Source organism: Chrysemys picta, chromosome 4, assembly GCF_011386835.1.
Source record: "Chrysemys picta bellii isolate R12L10 chromosome 4, ASM1138683v2, whole genome shotgun sequence".
In the NCBI taxonomy this organism is placed as follows: domain Eukaryota; kingdom Metazoa; phylum Chordata; order Testudines; family Emydidae; genus Chrysemys; species Chrysemys picta.
In genome coordinates, this window is record NC_088794.1 from 135,500,712 (window position 1) to 135,517,515 (window position 16,804).

A 16,804-nucleotide genomic window follows, 5' to 3' on the forward strand; every position below is an offset into this window, starting at 1 on the left:
TGAAGGGCCCTATTCTGTGTGGTGTTGAGTGCCAGAGCGGGGCAGAAACTCAGCACTTCACAGGATTGGGTCCATAATGTTCAGTCCCTTTAGAAAAGCTCATTTCTACAAGGTTTTGTGACTCATAAACACTTTGTTCTCATAACAATGGGAAACCGAGAACGTTGGCAGAAAGGGCTGCTTGTGAGCATCTTTAGAAATGAGAGCGTTGATGACATTAGTATAATAGAATTATGGTTACATGTATTCTTCTTCTTATACGCATAGTACTCAAGTGATGACAGAGTGATTCCTGGTAACTTCACTTAAGGAATTGCCCTATTCAGAATATGCATCTGCAAATGCCTCCCTTTAAATTCGACATCTAACATCCTGTTTTTTTCTGGTCTTGGCTTGAAGCATTTGTGGGGGATTCGAGAAAGGAGAAAAACATCTTCTGTGGTGTTTTAAGAGCAGATTTAAAAGGAAGATCATTAAAAATGTAAAAGAATATGAAGAAGGAAATGAGATACACACAAGCTGCCTCCCTTTCTGTTTATGTCACAGCTGTGCTGACAGTCCTTCTGTTTGCTTCTTTAGATAAATTGGGGATAGATCCAGAGACGGTGCAACATTAGCCAGTTGGAAGGTAAAATAATTACATTCCCAGGGGCTGCAAAAGTTCTGTCATGCAATCTAGCCTTCTGGCAGGAGACATTAGGACAGGATTTCAGTCACTTTAGCATCTCATGATCAATAGCTCACTGCTATTGTCCTAAAAATCAAACAGAAGATAGTATTACACTGTTGTGCACATATGTTAGTGAGTTCTAATAGTATCCTGCTTACCGTATCAGAATCATTTTAAGAGGTGGGAATGCTTGTGTGTGCATCTACAACTCATAGATAAAATACCTGTGTACTGTTTCTTAGGTGCACATGTTTATTGGCTCTTGCCTGGTGTGTTTTTAATGTTGACATGGATGTGCTAATTTTTCCTTTGAATAAATGTCTGCAGGGAAGAACTTCAGGCACCAGACACTTTCCTTGGGGTGCAGTGTGACTTAATGGATAGAGTACTGAATTGGGATTCAGGATACCTGGGTTCTATTCCTGGCTCTGCTGCTGACCTGCAGGGTGACCTCAGGCAAATCATTTTCCTCTTTGCCTCAGTTTCGCCATCTGTAAAATGGGTATAATGATACCACCTTTTTGTAAAGTGCTTTGAGATCCACTAATGAAAAGTGCTGTATAAGAGCTAAGTAGTATTATTCCCTTGGCAGTGGCTTGGGTCTGTATCAGAATGCCAGGGATCACCCATTCCTTGTCTCTCCTTGCCTCACCCCCTTATTACAACCACCAGGATTGGGACAAGGGTTGTGCAGTGATGCGCCTTAAGCCTGTTGGTAGAGTTCTATGTCGCAGTGCAGAAACCTGGGGCTAGATTCCTTGCTGGCATAAACAGGGATGCAGCTTTGAACCTGCAATGGAGTTGCTTACTCTAGTGATGAATTTGGCCCCTGGGCTCTACATTTAAAGTCCTAATGTCTCACTTTCTGCACCAGTCACGAGAGTGCAATACCACCACAATATTCCCACCCCTCTCTGGCCAGGGAGCAAGAACCCTGGACCAACCATTCAACTCTGGTTTGCTGCATGGCAGTCCAAAATTACTCCCATTAGGCGGCTGGGTATGAATTTTCTTTAATTTCTGCAGGATAAATGTGTTCTGATTACAGAACTACTAATCAAAGTACAACTTGGAATACTGTGCTCTAGTCAAATTAAAATGAAAAAACAAGTTTGAGGTGGTAGGTTTTTTTGTTTTTAATTAAAATTTAGGTGGGTAGTCTGTAGTGTGAAGAGGTTTAGTAGTTTTGGGTTGTTTTTATTAAAGCATTGCTGATTAGTCATTCATCTGTTTATTTAAGAGGGCAGAGGGTCATTTTTTAAAACCTTCCCTAAATCAGTAAGACACAAAATCCTATGGTTCATTGATATAGACCCTAGTTCAGCATAGTACTCAAGCCCATACCTGACTCCAAGCATGTGGGTAGTCCTATTTCACTTCATTGAGTGCTTAAAGTCAGGCATGTACTTCAGTGGGAATTGAGGGCACTGAGCACCTCACAGTTGTTTGGCCTATAGCACCTTGAGTATACATAGCACTGAATACTAAGAAGCAATAACAGTAAGTGATAGCGTTTTTGTCCTGAAGGGCTTTGCTTGTGTGGACACAAATAGGGCTTTCAGATATTGATACTTGTCAGCAAAATTTCACCTTTCGTTTTAATCAAGTCTTAAGTGAGATTTAAAAATTTGTTCTTGATTTTTTTTTTCTCCAAAAAAGAAGTGTTGGATAATGGTTGGAGAACCTGTGATTCATGTGCCTGTAGTGTTTGTTTTATTTACCCATTTATTCCTATATCTCCTATCACAGTTATAGATAGGCGCTTTCCATACAATCTAGTTTTCTTTCTCAACTTACTTGTTGGCTCAACAAGTGATTTGGGGTCTCATGAGGAAATTGCCTTCTGTGAACAATAAACCAGAAAGATAGGGGAGAAATTCATGAAGAAAAGATGAAAGGGAAATATTCAAGTCCCACGTGGGTTTTGATCAATGTTCATAGACTCTAAACATCTAGTCTGTCTTCCCGCTAACGTAAGGCTGTGTGCTGTTATAAATTTTACTAATTGATTTATTCATTCTGGTTTTTAAAATATTCTAAGAATTTGGGTTTATGCCTAGGGCCTGCCAAATTCATAATCCACTTTGGTCAATTTCATGGTTATAAGATTTTAAAAATCATAAATTTCATTATGTCAGCTATATAAATCTGAAATGTCATGGTGTTGTAATTGTAGGGGTCCTGACCCCAAAAGGAGGGGTTTTTTTTGGGGGGGGGGGAGGAGTGTCACAAGGTTATTTTAGGGAGGTTGCAGTATTGCTACCCTTACTGGGGCAGTGCTGCCTTCAGAGCTGGACAGCTGGAGAGCAGCGGCTGCTGGCCCGGAGCCCAGCTCTGAAGGCAGAGCCACCACCAGTAGCAGCGCAGAAGTAAGGATGGCATGATATGGTATTGCCACCCTTCCTTCTGCACTGCTGCCTGCAGAGCTGGGTCCTCAGTCAGCAGCCGCCACTCTCTGACCACCCAGCTCTGAAGGCAGCATCACAGAAGTAAGGGTGGTAATACCATACCATGCCGTCCTTACTTCGGCGCTGCAGTTGGCGGTGGCTCTGCCTTCAGAGCTGGGTGTCCAGCCAGCAACCGCTACTCTCTAGCCATCCAGCTCTGAAGGCAGTACAGAAGTAAGGGTGGCAATACCACAACACCCCTAAAATAACCTTGTGACCCCCTTGCAACTCCCTTTTGGGTCAGGACCCCCGATCTGCGAAACACTGGTCCCCCTCCCCCCCATCCCCTGTGAAATCTTTATAGTATAGGGTAAAAGCACACAAAAGACCAGATTTCATGGTCATTGACATGTTTTTCATGGCCGTGAATTTGGTAGGGTCCTACTTATGCTGATTCCTTGGGAAGACAATTCCACAGTCACTTAGAGCTTCATGTCAAGAAGTGTTTCAAAGCTGCTGTTTTTTTGTTTAGGTACCGGAAGTGGTTCCCTTTCTCATGCTATCATCAGGACAGTGGCTCCAACAGGGCATCTGTACACAGTGGAGTTCCACCAACAGAGGGCAGAGAAAGCGAAGGAGGAGTTCCAGGAGCATCAAGTAGAACACCTGGTTACAGTGAAGAATCAGGATGTCTGTAAAAACGGGTTTGGGGTCTCAAATGTTGCAGATGCAGTGTTCCTAGACATTCCGTCACCGTGGGAAGCTATAGGACATGCACAATCAGCGTTAAAAATTGAAGGTATCTTCTCTTCTGTACATCGATCTGTATTTGCGTGGGTGCATGGCTTCTGTCTTTGAGCCTACATGTTAGGGGTATCCCCATTCTGTTGTGTGATCTCCATTCTGGTGTCAAGTCTGGTGTCTTTCTCGGACTACAAAAAAGTCTTCACGTTTACAGAGAAAGACTTAGCAGAAGAAAAACAACTTTCTCCCACAGGTTTCTGTGACAGCTGCTGCAGTTATCATATGTCACATATAAAAAGCTTTTGAACCTCTGTCAAACATATTCTAACAGCTCCAAGAGTGTGTGGGAAGAACTAGTAACATAACTGACGAAAGCAATTCTCTGACATTTCACTGGAAAGATGTGTGTGTGTGTGTTTGTGTGTTTGTGTGTTTGTGTGTGTGTGTGTGTGTGTGTTTGTGTGTTTGTGTGTGTGTGTGTGTGTGTGTGTGTGTGTGTGTGTGTGTGTGTGTGTGTGTGTAATAGATCTTAAACAACACTTCCTGTTAATCATTGCAGGTTTTGGGTAGGAGAGATTCGATAAACACCACGTATATAATCCCTGAAGAGAAGTGGTTTTACTTAAGCACGCTCACTTTCTTTCTTTCTCTATCCTACCCCTTTAAAGTTGGTGGGGAATTTTGTCATTAACTTCAATGAGAGTGGGACCCTAAGCCTTTTCTTCATGGGAAAGTTTTACCTGTTACACTGGTACAGTTATACTGATATAAGCCCCTGCACAAACACTCTTATTCTGGTATAAGCAATATAACTTAAACTGAATAAAGCCACTGTTATACTGGAATAAGTGTGTTATACTAGTCTTCGTTGGTTTACAGCAGCAGTTCTCAACCCGTGAGCTGCTTGTGGCCCAATCTGCACACAGCTGCGGCCCATGTGAGATCCTCAGGGCTATACAGGTAGTGTGTATATATATTGTGTGGTTGTGGCCCACATAACAGATAGAGAGCTGCAGTTGTCATGTGCCACATATAAAAAGCTTTTGAACCTCTGTCAAACATATTCTAACAGCTCCAAGAGTGTGTGGGAAGAACTAGTAACATAACTGACGAAAGCAAATCTCTGACATTTCACTGGAAAGATGTGTGTGTGTAATAGATCTTAAACAACACTTCCGGCCCACAATGGTAAATACATCTCTACCTCGATATAACGTGATCCAATATAACACGAATTCGGATATAACACGGTAAAGCAGTGCTCCGGGGGGGCGGGGCTGCGCACTCCGGTGGATCAAAGCAAGTTCGATATAACGCGGTTTCACCTATAACGCGGTAAGATTTTTTGGGCTCCCGAGGACAGCGTTATATCGGGGTAGAGGTATAGGTTGAGAACCACTGGTTTACAGTCACACCTTAACTTATAACAAAACAAAACAAAATGTTCCTGTATAGACAACACCTTGGATGAGTTGTGATGTCCTTACCAGATGCTCTAGTTTAGCCATAAAGAGAGTTCTCTTAATCAAGAGTCTGTTCCTGCACGATGCAGAGCACCCCTTGCTAGGCCCTGATTCAGCAAGGGACTTAGTTGATCACACGCTGAAGTCCATTTCTGTTCATTAAGGCACGGAAGATTGTGCCTAATTTTAACTACATTCTTAGGTCACATTTAAGACAAGGGACTTTAGCATATACTTAAAGTTCAGCACGTGTTAGGCCCTGATTCAGCCAGGTTCTTATGTGTGGAGTTCCCTCAGCTGCCACTGAAAAATTTCTAATGGTTTGCCAGAAGCAACATATACTTTAAAATGACAAACAAAAATCCCATAATAAATGGTCTGTGCTTGCAAGGGTTACAGCTGCATTCATAGCTGCTTCCAGTGTCTGCTGAGAGAGAAACTAATTCATACTGCGCTGTGTAATGCCCTTCCCATGCTCAAATTATCTAATCCAGTGAGCATAATTCTCAGCTGACTCCTCGGTTCAGATGAAGGAGCTGCATTGCGCAGTACAACTTGAATTATTTAGCCAGTATATGTTGAGACTGCTAAGTAGCCATGCTTGAATCTTTCTAGGCTTCGAATCCTTGGAACATTCCAGTGTTTGAGATCCTGGAAAGCTGATTTATTTATGTAGCTCTGGAGCTATACCTTACTGTGTACTGTAATGTAGCGTCCACTTACCCAGTGCAAAGTAGAACAAATGTCACGTGGTTGCTTATAGGTCACCCTGTACATAGCAGTAGAAAGGCAAAATTGTCTATCGCCTTTTGTAGTTAGGATCATTGTAAACAAACCACAGTACCTGAGAACTGACAGTGCTCTAAAGGTATGTCTGTACGGCACACTAAGCCTGGATCAGTGGCATCTGGGCTTGTGGACTCGGTGTTTCTAAGCCCGCACTTGAGTGTCCAAACTGCATTGTAAACTTGGGTTTACAGTTGTTGGACCTGGGTTTCTCAGCCATGCTAATGTGTGCATACTGCACTACGCAGACCTTCTGGCTTGGGTCTGTCGCTTGTGCTACGTCCACTCTGGCAAGGCTTGGACTTGAGGCACAGCAGTACTTAGGCTCAGACACCCCTTCCCTTCCCCCACCAACAAGGTTCTAGGAGCCAGGTCCTGAGTGCTTGCTGACCTGCGTCAGACTGATTCGTGTGTGGACAGAATGGGGGCTTGGACTCAAACCTGAGTCAGAGCCCAGGCTTAGTGCAGTGTAGACATACCCTAACTCATCATTTGGGTTTTGTGCTAGCTTGTTGTGCTGAAGACTGATTTATGCTTGAAGTAGCTTTTCCATTATCAGTGATGAAAATCTATTCCTTTTGTGGGTATAGTATAACTGGAAACAATGCTGATTGTTTATATATTTTGGAAAACTAAAAAGTGCTAGCAAGGTGACTGAAAACCCACAACAGAATATTTGAATGTGCCTTTTGTTTGACTGATTTCACATAATCAAAAGCTATTCTGCAGTGGGAATACTGAGTACACTTAGAGTCTTTATTCACCGAAACTCTTAGTGATGAGTTGAGTGGTAATTATCATTAGAGAAAATGCATTCCCACACATCCCTCCCTATGTGCGGTCACATATAAGCTGTTCATACAGGAGATTTTCATCTAAGTAAGATGGCCACAATGCATAATACAAAAATTACTACATTGCTGTTGGATAGTAGTCATTTTATTTCTTAAAGTCTTAAGGATATATGCTTAAAATTAAGACTGGAATAAGCAGGTGCAAAGTACACCATTCTCTCGTCTCTTCCTTAAAAAACGAAACACAACAAAAACAGTATTTGTAATAAAAATATCACCTAGGAGGATATTAAGAGCTAACTTTTAGAGTACATGGTCAACAAAGCCTTAAGAGAAGTATTTATTTTTCCTCCTCTACTCAGTCCCAAGCTCTAAATAGCTGTAATTCATTATTTTCATAGGCTGATGGTTAATAGCCTTGTTTAAAGGATACATTTATCACTCATGTTCCTGCCTCAGATTGTCCTGGCCTCCCATTTAAAGCACTGCTATATTGTAGAGAGCTTGGAGAATAAAATGGCTGGTGGGTTTGTGGTTCGAAGGCCCTTATTTGTTGTTAATTATATGCTCTGTGCCCATTCAGACTCCTCTGAACCTTAGCTGCATCCTTCTCTGCTGATTTCATACTTTCAGCAAAAAACATTGCCTTCTAATATCTCAGTGACTCGGCAGAGCGTCACGGCCTGTCTTGCTTCCATGCCCAGACCTATGCTCTTTCCTCGGCAGCATCTGCTGATTGATGTTTTTTCACAGTAATGGCTGCTGTTCACAGTGTCTGACCTTGATTTTTGGCTAAGATCTTATTAATCCCTTCAGGCTGAATCAAAACAACAAAGCTAGAAATCTGTCACTATAGCTCCATAATTTAACAAAAATAACCTGTGTGTATAGTTCCTAGATATTCTGGAACTCGTTACTTACAGAAATCTCACAGCTGAATAGTGTTGAACCAAAGCTTTCTAATATTAATTTCCCAACCTCCTTTCCCTCCATCGTAAATGTTATCCAATGCTTTCAAGGCTGCAGAAGACTAGGCAGAAGCTTGCTTCTATAATTGTGTTCATGCAGGCTTTTAAATTTTCTTGTAACGATGCAGGCAAAGTGCAGCTGTATGTTCAGTGGGTTTTACTCAAGACCCTTGTCTTATAAACCAATTTTTGGTGCTGCTTAGATCAACAGTCTGAGTACTGAACTTATAGAAACAATCCCTTTTTCTGTGTGTGTGCAGCGTTAACCCTTTTATCCAGACTTCCCGCTTCAACTTAAGTGTCGTACACCCATTAATTAAAAGAGAGAAACTTGCAGTTACTCTTAAGATATCGACTGTGGCAGATGACACAGTGTTGGCAGGTTAGCCTATTGTGGTGCTTGGCCAGGGCAGATAATTGGTCCACTGAGGTTATGCCTTATCAGTGAAAGGTTCCTCTAAAAGTCTTCCTCTGAGGGCTTGTGTCTGTTCATCTACCTACAGTACAGTACAACTCCGATGCTCTGCACATCATCAGAGTATTCTTTCTTTTTCTTCCCAAGAACTTTGTTTTCTTTGTTCAAAATAGGTTTAAAACAGGCCTTTTGCTCCTATTTTTCCCCAGCACAACAATATAGAATGCTGTGTTGTAATCATTATCTGTTAGGTCTCATTATTCTCTCAGAAAGTGTCTATAAAATATTACATAATCGCCCCCCAACAGCCCTGTGAGGAGGGTAAGGAATTATTTGCACTGGGCTAACCTCAGCTTTCAGTTTTAAAAAACCTTCAGTGTACATTGTTTCCAGCATGCAAAAGGTTTCACTGACTTTCTTTCTTGAGCCTCCTAGGTTATTTATGGTCCCCTGCCTATAGCCACCCAGGGCTGGCCTAGGGAGAAGTGAAAACCATGCCACAGGTTTTTCCCAATTTGGGGGTTAGTGGGGAAGACTCCTGACCAGACTCTGGTGGGGAGAAGAAGTCAGTGACATAAGGACTGATGCTAATAATAGTAGGGTTTGCTGCAAGCTCCCTCCCAGCTGATCACCTGCAATTGAGTTGATTCCTCTACTGAGCAGTCGTGAACTTGAGTCACAGAGGACTTGTCTACACTGGTTAACCTCAAGTTAATCACTTGCCAATTAACTAGAGGTCGCTAACACATTTTTACAGGCTAGTACAGACACTCTTGGCATTATAAATACTGAAGACCTTGTCGTTGTGGTATCTGAGCACCTTGCAGTCTTTAATGGGTTTGTAATCATAGCACCCCTGTGAAGTAGGGAAATGCTGTTATCCCCATTCTACAGATGGGGAACTGAGGCACAGAGCGACTAAAAGACTTGCCCATGGTCACACAGGGAGTCTGCGGCAAGGCAGGGAATTAAATCTAGAAGACAGGTACCCTAAGTGGAAGACTCTCCTCCCCCACGACACACAGTACTCAAACTTTTGGTGACGCTCTTGTTGCCATGTAAGTTTGTTCCAGGATCAACTACAAACATTTGCCCCCTGGAATAAACCTTTGTAGAGTGTCAGAGCTAGCCTTTGTAAATGTGTTAGCTGTCTTGGATTAAATAGCAATCTATTAACTTGAGGTTAAAAAAAAATACTATAAACAAAGCCACAGAGGAGAGGCTGTAGTGTGAGAGCCCATGTAGTCTAATTGGTCAAGCATAGGATGGAGAACAAGAGTCTCCTTCATTCTACTCCTAGCTGTGACATAGCCTCCCTCTTTGGCCCTTGTCAAGTCCTATAGCCTTCTGGCCTTAGTTACCCCATTTGTAAAACAGGTATTCTACACACTTCACAGGGATGTTGTGACACTTAGTGATTGTAAAGCCCTATATAAGTGCTCAGATTCAGCAGACTCCACATACAGCCCCCGAGTAGGTAGGAGCCTCACAGCAGCGCCAATCCCACAGCTGTGGACATTTCTTAAGACACAAGTAACTATGTATGAACCAAAGGCCAAAGCAGTTGAGCTATGCTGCTCCTACAGTAAGAAACAGGGATGGAACAAACCTGAAATACCCCCCACACAACTCCTTAGGCCAGCCTTGCACACAGTGGTGCAATCACAGCTGACTCTTATCCAATGCCTTTTGGGAATGCACCCACCCCCCAAAAAATATTGTACATAAAACTCTTGTTAACAGTCTGGCAAATGATTCAGTGAATATTTTCTGAATCAAGAGATCTTTCATTTTCTCTGACAACCGGATCCTCTAATTTCATTGCATCACCCACATGTACACTTGCTTAAAGGACATTCTGTCCCCCATTGGAAATGCAATATTTTTAGTGCCCTACTAGCACGGAGTAAATGCCATCGTGATGCTTTTCTGTGACACTGCTGCCTCGCCCCCACAAACTATTAGTGCCTATTTTTTTCTGGGATCCTTGTAATTTAACGCTCTTATTGTGACACTACACTGAAATCCCAAAACACTGTGAATTATGTTCTTTTTTCCTAAGAAAAATAAAATTACGTATTGTATCTCCTACATCACAGAATCACTTTCAACGTTCAGAATAATTGGCCCCTTCATGTGGAACTTAATGGTGCTTTGCTAACTCCAGATTCTCTGCTCGTAGTCTCAGAACACACCAGTGACAAATTAACCTAGCAGAGCACCTATATCTAGAAGAGAGAACTTGCAAAAGACAAGAGTGCATAATTTGTGTTTATATTATGTATCCTTTTGAATATTAAGTGTGCGTTAGAATTCTTGTGAAAGGGGAGGCATTGCCAGTTTTTCTTTTTTAACTGGGGTCATATCTAGAAGTACCAGCTCAGTTTTTAACTAAGCAAAATTCCTCTTGACTGCAAGGATATGTTCATCATTGCTCAGGCAAATAACCAAGAGCCAAATTCTGCTAAATTTGGAATTACTCTTCAAGTCAGCAGTTATTCTCAGGTTTCACTTAAGTGACCCAGAATAGACATTGGTCTTTACTAAGCTGTGTCCCTTCATTATTAATTAGATGTCTGTCCAGTGCTTTGAACATACAAAGCACTATGCAGGTGCCAAGTATTATCTCTTACTCCCACCCCCCTTTTTGTATCTCTCTCTCTCTAATCTTTCCAACCTGAGCTGTGCTTTGACTTCTGTAAACTCTCAATCCCCTACTTATTTATAGTGGCTGCCAGACACTCTATGGGCTCATCCCCAGCCTACAGCTTGGTGAGATTTAACCTCTGCGTTAAACATTTCCAACAAATTCACTGCCTGTAACAGGAAGGGGGGGGAGGCGCTTTCATACAGACTCATTATTCTCTTCCCCTCAACTGTAGTACTTGTCAGATGCATTATACATGAATAAACATACATTTTTAGACAGTGCCTCAGATCAAAAAGCTCACACAGCTTCCCAATGTGAGCAGGATTAATCTCAGATAATTACTCTATCAATTTATGATGACACATAGATCTCATTAAGCAAATGTAGTAGCAGTAGATTTTTCTCAAAGGAAAGCACTCAAATGAGCCAAACTCAGTTAAGAAGTTTCAGCTTTTGAGCTGTTTTTACTACTGTTGGGTCCAGTCCATCCCTGGTTGTCTAGAAACAGAGCAGTGCACATGCAAGCGAATGGGGAGCACGTGTCTTTACTCCATTCATGAAGGACTCCACAACGTGGTCGAACAAAGCAATTCAAAGTCCAGTCTCTTAAACTCTAAATGCCTCTTGCTGCCTAAAGGACAACAGGGCTCATAAGAACTGTGAATGCTGGAAACTAGATTTACATCTGTGTGACGACTGTAATGTACCCAGTGTTGCATAGCTGATAATCCAAAGGGTATGACGCACAATGCAACCCACTGTCGGGGAAGTTCAAAACTATCCATCCCCAGCACTTCCATAGCTTGATGTAGCGGGGGAAGCCTGTCGACCTCTGTCCTGACAGTAAGCCTCACATCCTTTCTTAGGCTGAGCCAGTTTTCAGATGAGCAGTTGTGTCTCAAGCAACAGTGTTTTCCCTACTCCAGAAATTCCACGTCAATCAGAGCTTCTCAGTCTTTCATATTGTTTCCCCCCACCCCTCAAATCTCTTATTTGCTTGCAGAATAGTAGCCTGAATCCCTTCCAGCTGAACTCCCCCTAAGCAAGTCTAATGTCATAAAAATCAAATCTGTCCTGCTGGCTGGTCTGTACAGGAAAAAGTATGTGGGACCCTTCTCCCAACTAGTGGAAGCCTTAAAGCAGGATGCTTGGTGGTTACTGCACTTAGGCTTATTTTTAGGTGTGTTACGGGGTGCACCTTCTATTTAATAACAAGAGGAAACACTTAATCCAAAATAAGTAGAAAAACTGAAAACAACATACAGGTTCTTATACCGCCTTCATGACTGTAATATCTGAGCGCCTTCCCATAGTGCATTAAGCAATGTGACCCTTGTTCTGCACTTCCTTCTGCATGTTATCTTAGTTATTTCAAACAAACTCTTCCTTTACCACCAGGTGGTTTGAACACCCGATTTGTGTAATCCCCTTGGTCTCTGAACAGTCTAGTGTGTGGGCGGTCAGTGTTTGTTTTGCTAATCATCGCCAAATTTGGTATAGACATTCTGTGGTCAGCTAACCACCCCATGAAACAAAAATGCATGTTGTGGTTTCAAGGCTTGATGAGAACTGCCGATGGCCAGTATTGCAACAGCTGCGTGCAGGCTTCATGCTTTTGGCAAGTAATGCAGATTTGTATATCTAAAGCCATCTTCGGAGTCCAAAAAGTCAGCAGAATCTACTTACTACAAATGTAAAGCATTTTTGCTTTGTTGTTTAAACCACCAAAAAAGAAAAGACTGAATGAAGCACTAGTAGAACACTGATTTCTCTGCAACTTCTTTCTCTGAAGACAAAGAGTTTATTGTGAAATGACATTTAACAAAGTTAGACACTTGTTTGGTTTCCTACACAATGAGAATGTAATGTCTTTCTTTACAACATGCATATATCATACTGGCTTTCTAATTATATAACAGAAATTCCCCTCCCAGCTTCTCCTCTATGCTGTAATGTCTACAAAGACTGTAGTAGAAATAGGTACTAGTTGCCCCCCTCTCCCCCCCTCAAAAAAAATCCTGTCAGCTTCAGAGTACTTTTGGTAGCCATGCAGGTTAATCCATATAACATTTTGTTTAATTGGTACTAGCTGTATGGATGTGCAACTAAATTGCAATCATCAAGCTTGGTGGAATACACAGTATCCCAAAGTCACTTTTGCAGGTGATTATTTGATTTGTTTTTTTAATTGTGACTTCGGGGAATTGCTTGACACAAGGCTGCTTTGTTTTGAAGATGTGTGCTAAGTACCATTGGCACGGAAGACTCTCTATTAGAAGACTAAAATAAAATCCAATCTGAAACCTATTTACTGCAGAATGGATTAATGGTCACGGAAAGAATGCTCCCCCAGTCACCATCCAGCACATCATTGCTGCACTGTAACTGGGGCATTACAGCAGCACTTGCATTCAAACCTGACACTGTCCCTTTTTTAGATCTGTAGCTTTAAAAACCAAAAAAAAATTGACATAAACCAGTCCTCGTGTGGGACCAGTTTAGCCTCTATTTTTAGCAGGATGCTTTGCTGTCAAATACATGGGTTCTTTAACTGCTTACATAACTGTGCTTAGGAGGTTTGCCTGGATTAGTAGACCTGGAGCATGAGAGAGGGATGGGAAGGGATGCAAAGCAGATCGATATACATTTTCATCTGAAAATATTATAGCTTCAGTTTTTGTGTTCTTCCATCATTCCCCTCCCCCGATATAAGTTTTCAGTAAGGGCAGTTGCATCATGGGACATTACATCATGAGTGAGACCACATGACCTGGATTTATGGTAGACAGTGTCTCTGTAATTCCTTGATCTGATTTGGCTGTGGCTTTTTAGAGTAAATCTGAATCGTTTTATTCCCAGCTCTAAAGGTGACATTGGGGCTAATGAAAGGGGAAGAGGGGGGTAAAAATACTCAGCAATTAAAAGCAAAAGGCTGGGGGGTGCTTCAATGAGAAGGAAAGTAACAGTATATAATTTAAAGTCTTGTCTTGTGGTGCAAAGGTTTTGATGCATATGCCATGAAGCTGCCTGAGCTAACAATCAGTAAACCCACACAGGGTTGCCTTTTACAATGTGTTTTTAATTTAATACTCGGGAGACATGAGAAGAGCTTGCTTGACTAGAAGGGTGAAGCTTTAATAACACTCCATCTATGGACTAGAGATTACTTTATTCTGTCTACACATACCATCTCTGACTCAAATAAACACAGCCAGTTTAGTTAGTGTGTGTGTGTGTGTGTGTGTGTGTGTGTGTGTGCTCTTATTATAAAGGCAATGCTGTAATGTGGAGCAGAGCTAGAAACTAACTTTCATCTTAGTGCATGAGTCAACTTCAGTTTAGTGCATCAGTCCAGGGGTCATATGTGTTGATTCCAAAAAAATTCAGCAGTCTAATGCGATCAACTCTGCAGCCGAACCATGAACTAAAATCATGGACAAGTGTGTATTCCAAAAATGGATTAATCTGTCATCATATTTGTACTTATAAAGTGGGCTGAAACAGCTTGTAAAATCGTCACCATTTTTATGTTGACTCTATAAACGGCATAGTTATCTCCTTGGAGATCTTTATTTCTTAGGCATATTAGGTCTTTTAATTATGTACGTGCACTGTACGAAGAGTTATGCTTTGCATAACTGAGAGAATTTGGCGAAGATTAATTAAGTTGTTTTCCTCTCTCCCCCACTGCCTGTCTTATTTTGTAGGTGGACGCATCTGCTCCTTCTCCCCTTGCATTGAACAAGTTCAAAGAACCTGCCTGGCTATGGAAGAACATGGTTTTACTGAGATTAACACTTTGGAAATTCTGCTTCGAGTATACAATGTTAGGACAATTAGCTTGCAAATCCCTGACCTTGGAAAAGCAGCCGAGGATAATTCTAGCACTGGGTTTGACAGCAGCAACCAATCAAATCAAGGTAGCTTATATGGTATTCTGCAGCAGGGAACTGCCCAGTTTAAAAGTGGTGTGCCACTCAAGGAAATGGTGGGTCATACTGGATATCTGACCTTTGCTACTAAAAGTCTATTTTAGCATACTTTGGGTTTGTTTGTTCTTTAAGGTCATCCAAACTTTTACTCGTCAGGGAATTCCATATATGGTCAGATCCATTTGGAATATGCTTTGTTTAAATAACACATGAGCACTAACCAGCCCAGCATAGACAGAAAGTTGAAGATCTGGAACAGCACTCTGTTTCTGCCAGACAGGAAAGATAAATTAATAGCTAATGGCAATTCATTGGAATTTGCAAAATAAAGCCACTTGCTGATAAGTTTTGTTTAAAATCAGCTGTTTTCTTTTTACTTTTTGGAATCCTTTCTTGATTTCCCAACCCCCATCAGACTCTGTTTGGGGGGTTTTGTTTGGCTGGTTGGTTTTTGCTTAAGTTATTCAGTATTTATGTCATTTTTGGATCTTTGGAAAGATCCTCATTGACTCATTTTAGATGCTGAAGTTGTGAGCTCATACAGCAGTCACATTGAGCGGTCATAGAATGGGTGTTTCCCTGGAACAATATTTGGCTGCACAGTATTTGGCTGCAGTGTGTTCAAGAACATGGTCTCTTTCTCCCATCCCAAACTGGCATCTAGTAATCAGATAGATTACACTGAAGTCTCACAAGCATGGTAGCTGTTGGATCTGGTCCATAAGAATATATTGGGAACATCATTATAGAGGCTTCAGCCATGATGGCTCACTCAGGCCAATATCTTATGATCGATCAGCTGCTTTCACTTTTCGTAAGTCAATTGTGAGAATTTACCACAAAGTGTTTTAATGTTACCTAAACACCGCTTTGTAAGCAATGTATCTGAGTTCTATTTTTTTTTTTTTTAAATAAGTGCTACGTTACTTGACCCTGCTGCAACTGAATGATGGAAAAATCACTATTGGCAGGATTTCTCTCTTAATAAATTGTAACCGTGATGTAAACTTAATAAAAACATAAATCTTCTTTAGCAGTAATTTACTAGACCACTTATTATTTGGTCTCTTATATAAAGCTGGTTGGTGTGGTTGATCTATTTTGAACACCAGATTAAATTTTGTATTTACGGATTAAAATTATTGTACATATTTCTGAGGCTCTACATGCCTCTTTCCTTTTTTTTAATAAAGTCTCTATTATGTTCTTCCCAGCCACTGGTAATATCTCTCTGCTCATTGCTTCCCTGTATGTTGTATTTTGTGCAAAACAAAATATATTGATCCATGCTGGGCATGTTCTTTTTATATTGCAAACTGATGTATGAAAATTTGAACCCGGTTTCTTGACAAAAATAAACAAAGCTAAGCTTTTAACTAGTCACAGCAGAACACTAATCTGTAATGGTTTAAAGAAAGCTCAACCAACCAGGACAGCACAGATAAACTGTTGAGCAGATTAAAGGCAGAAAGCAATTCTGTTGAATTCAATCTGTTATATAAGAAGTTCTACAGATGTAGCTTTCCTCCTGAAATGATATGATTCTATTCCCTATGAATGTTAATGGCCTTGGAGGAAGCAGTAAGTGAGTTGCTATACCATTTGTTTAGTTATGTAGTGGTAGAGCGTGTGTGTGTGTGAGTGTTTTTAAACACAGAGCTATTGAAGTAATGGTCAGGACCTAACTTAAACCAGAAAAGACCAGAGAAATGCCAAGTTAATATTGCAAGCCTGTCCTTGCCCTACCTTGTTGAGCATAGGTAGTGCTGGGTCTCTGAACAGTGACAAAGTTTACATTCCACATGTGCTGAAATACCTGGGACCAGCAGGGTGAGTTAAGAATGGGATTCTAAGATCCAATGATACAGACATTTTTAATGACTTAACATTTAAGTTAGAACAAAAAAGGAAAAAGCCAAGTTTCAGTCCCACAAGCAAACTTGAAATGGAAATACTGAAGGCCCTTACAGAGTGACAACCAAGCTTGGCTCTGTT

The 16,804-nt window shown here is 41.3% G+C and overlaps 1 protein-coding gene across 4 annotated transcripts in view; it reads left to right on the forward strand.

The window, feature by feature from the left end:
* Positions 1–16,022, forward strand: part of TRMT61A (tRNA methyltransferase 61A) — a 38,512-nt gene extending 22,490 nt beyond the window's left edge. For all 4 annotated transcript variants that reach the window (XM_065593663.1, XM_042858240.2, XM_005285836.5 and 1 more), the window contains exons 3-4: positions 3,590–3,856; positions 14,585–16,022. In XM_065593663.1, coding sequence (XP_065449735.1) covers positions 3,590–3,856; positions 14,585–14,913 — 596 coding nt within the window. In that variant the 3' untranslated portion in view covers positions 14,914–16,022. The remainder of the gene's footprint in view (positions 1–3,589; positions 3,857–14,584) is intronic.
* Positions 16,023–16,804: the final 782 nt, after the last annotated feature.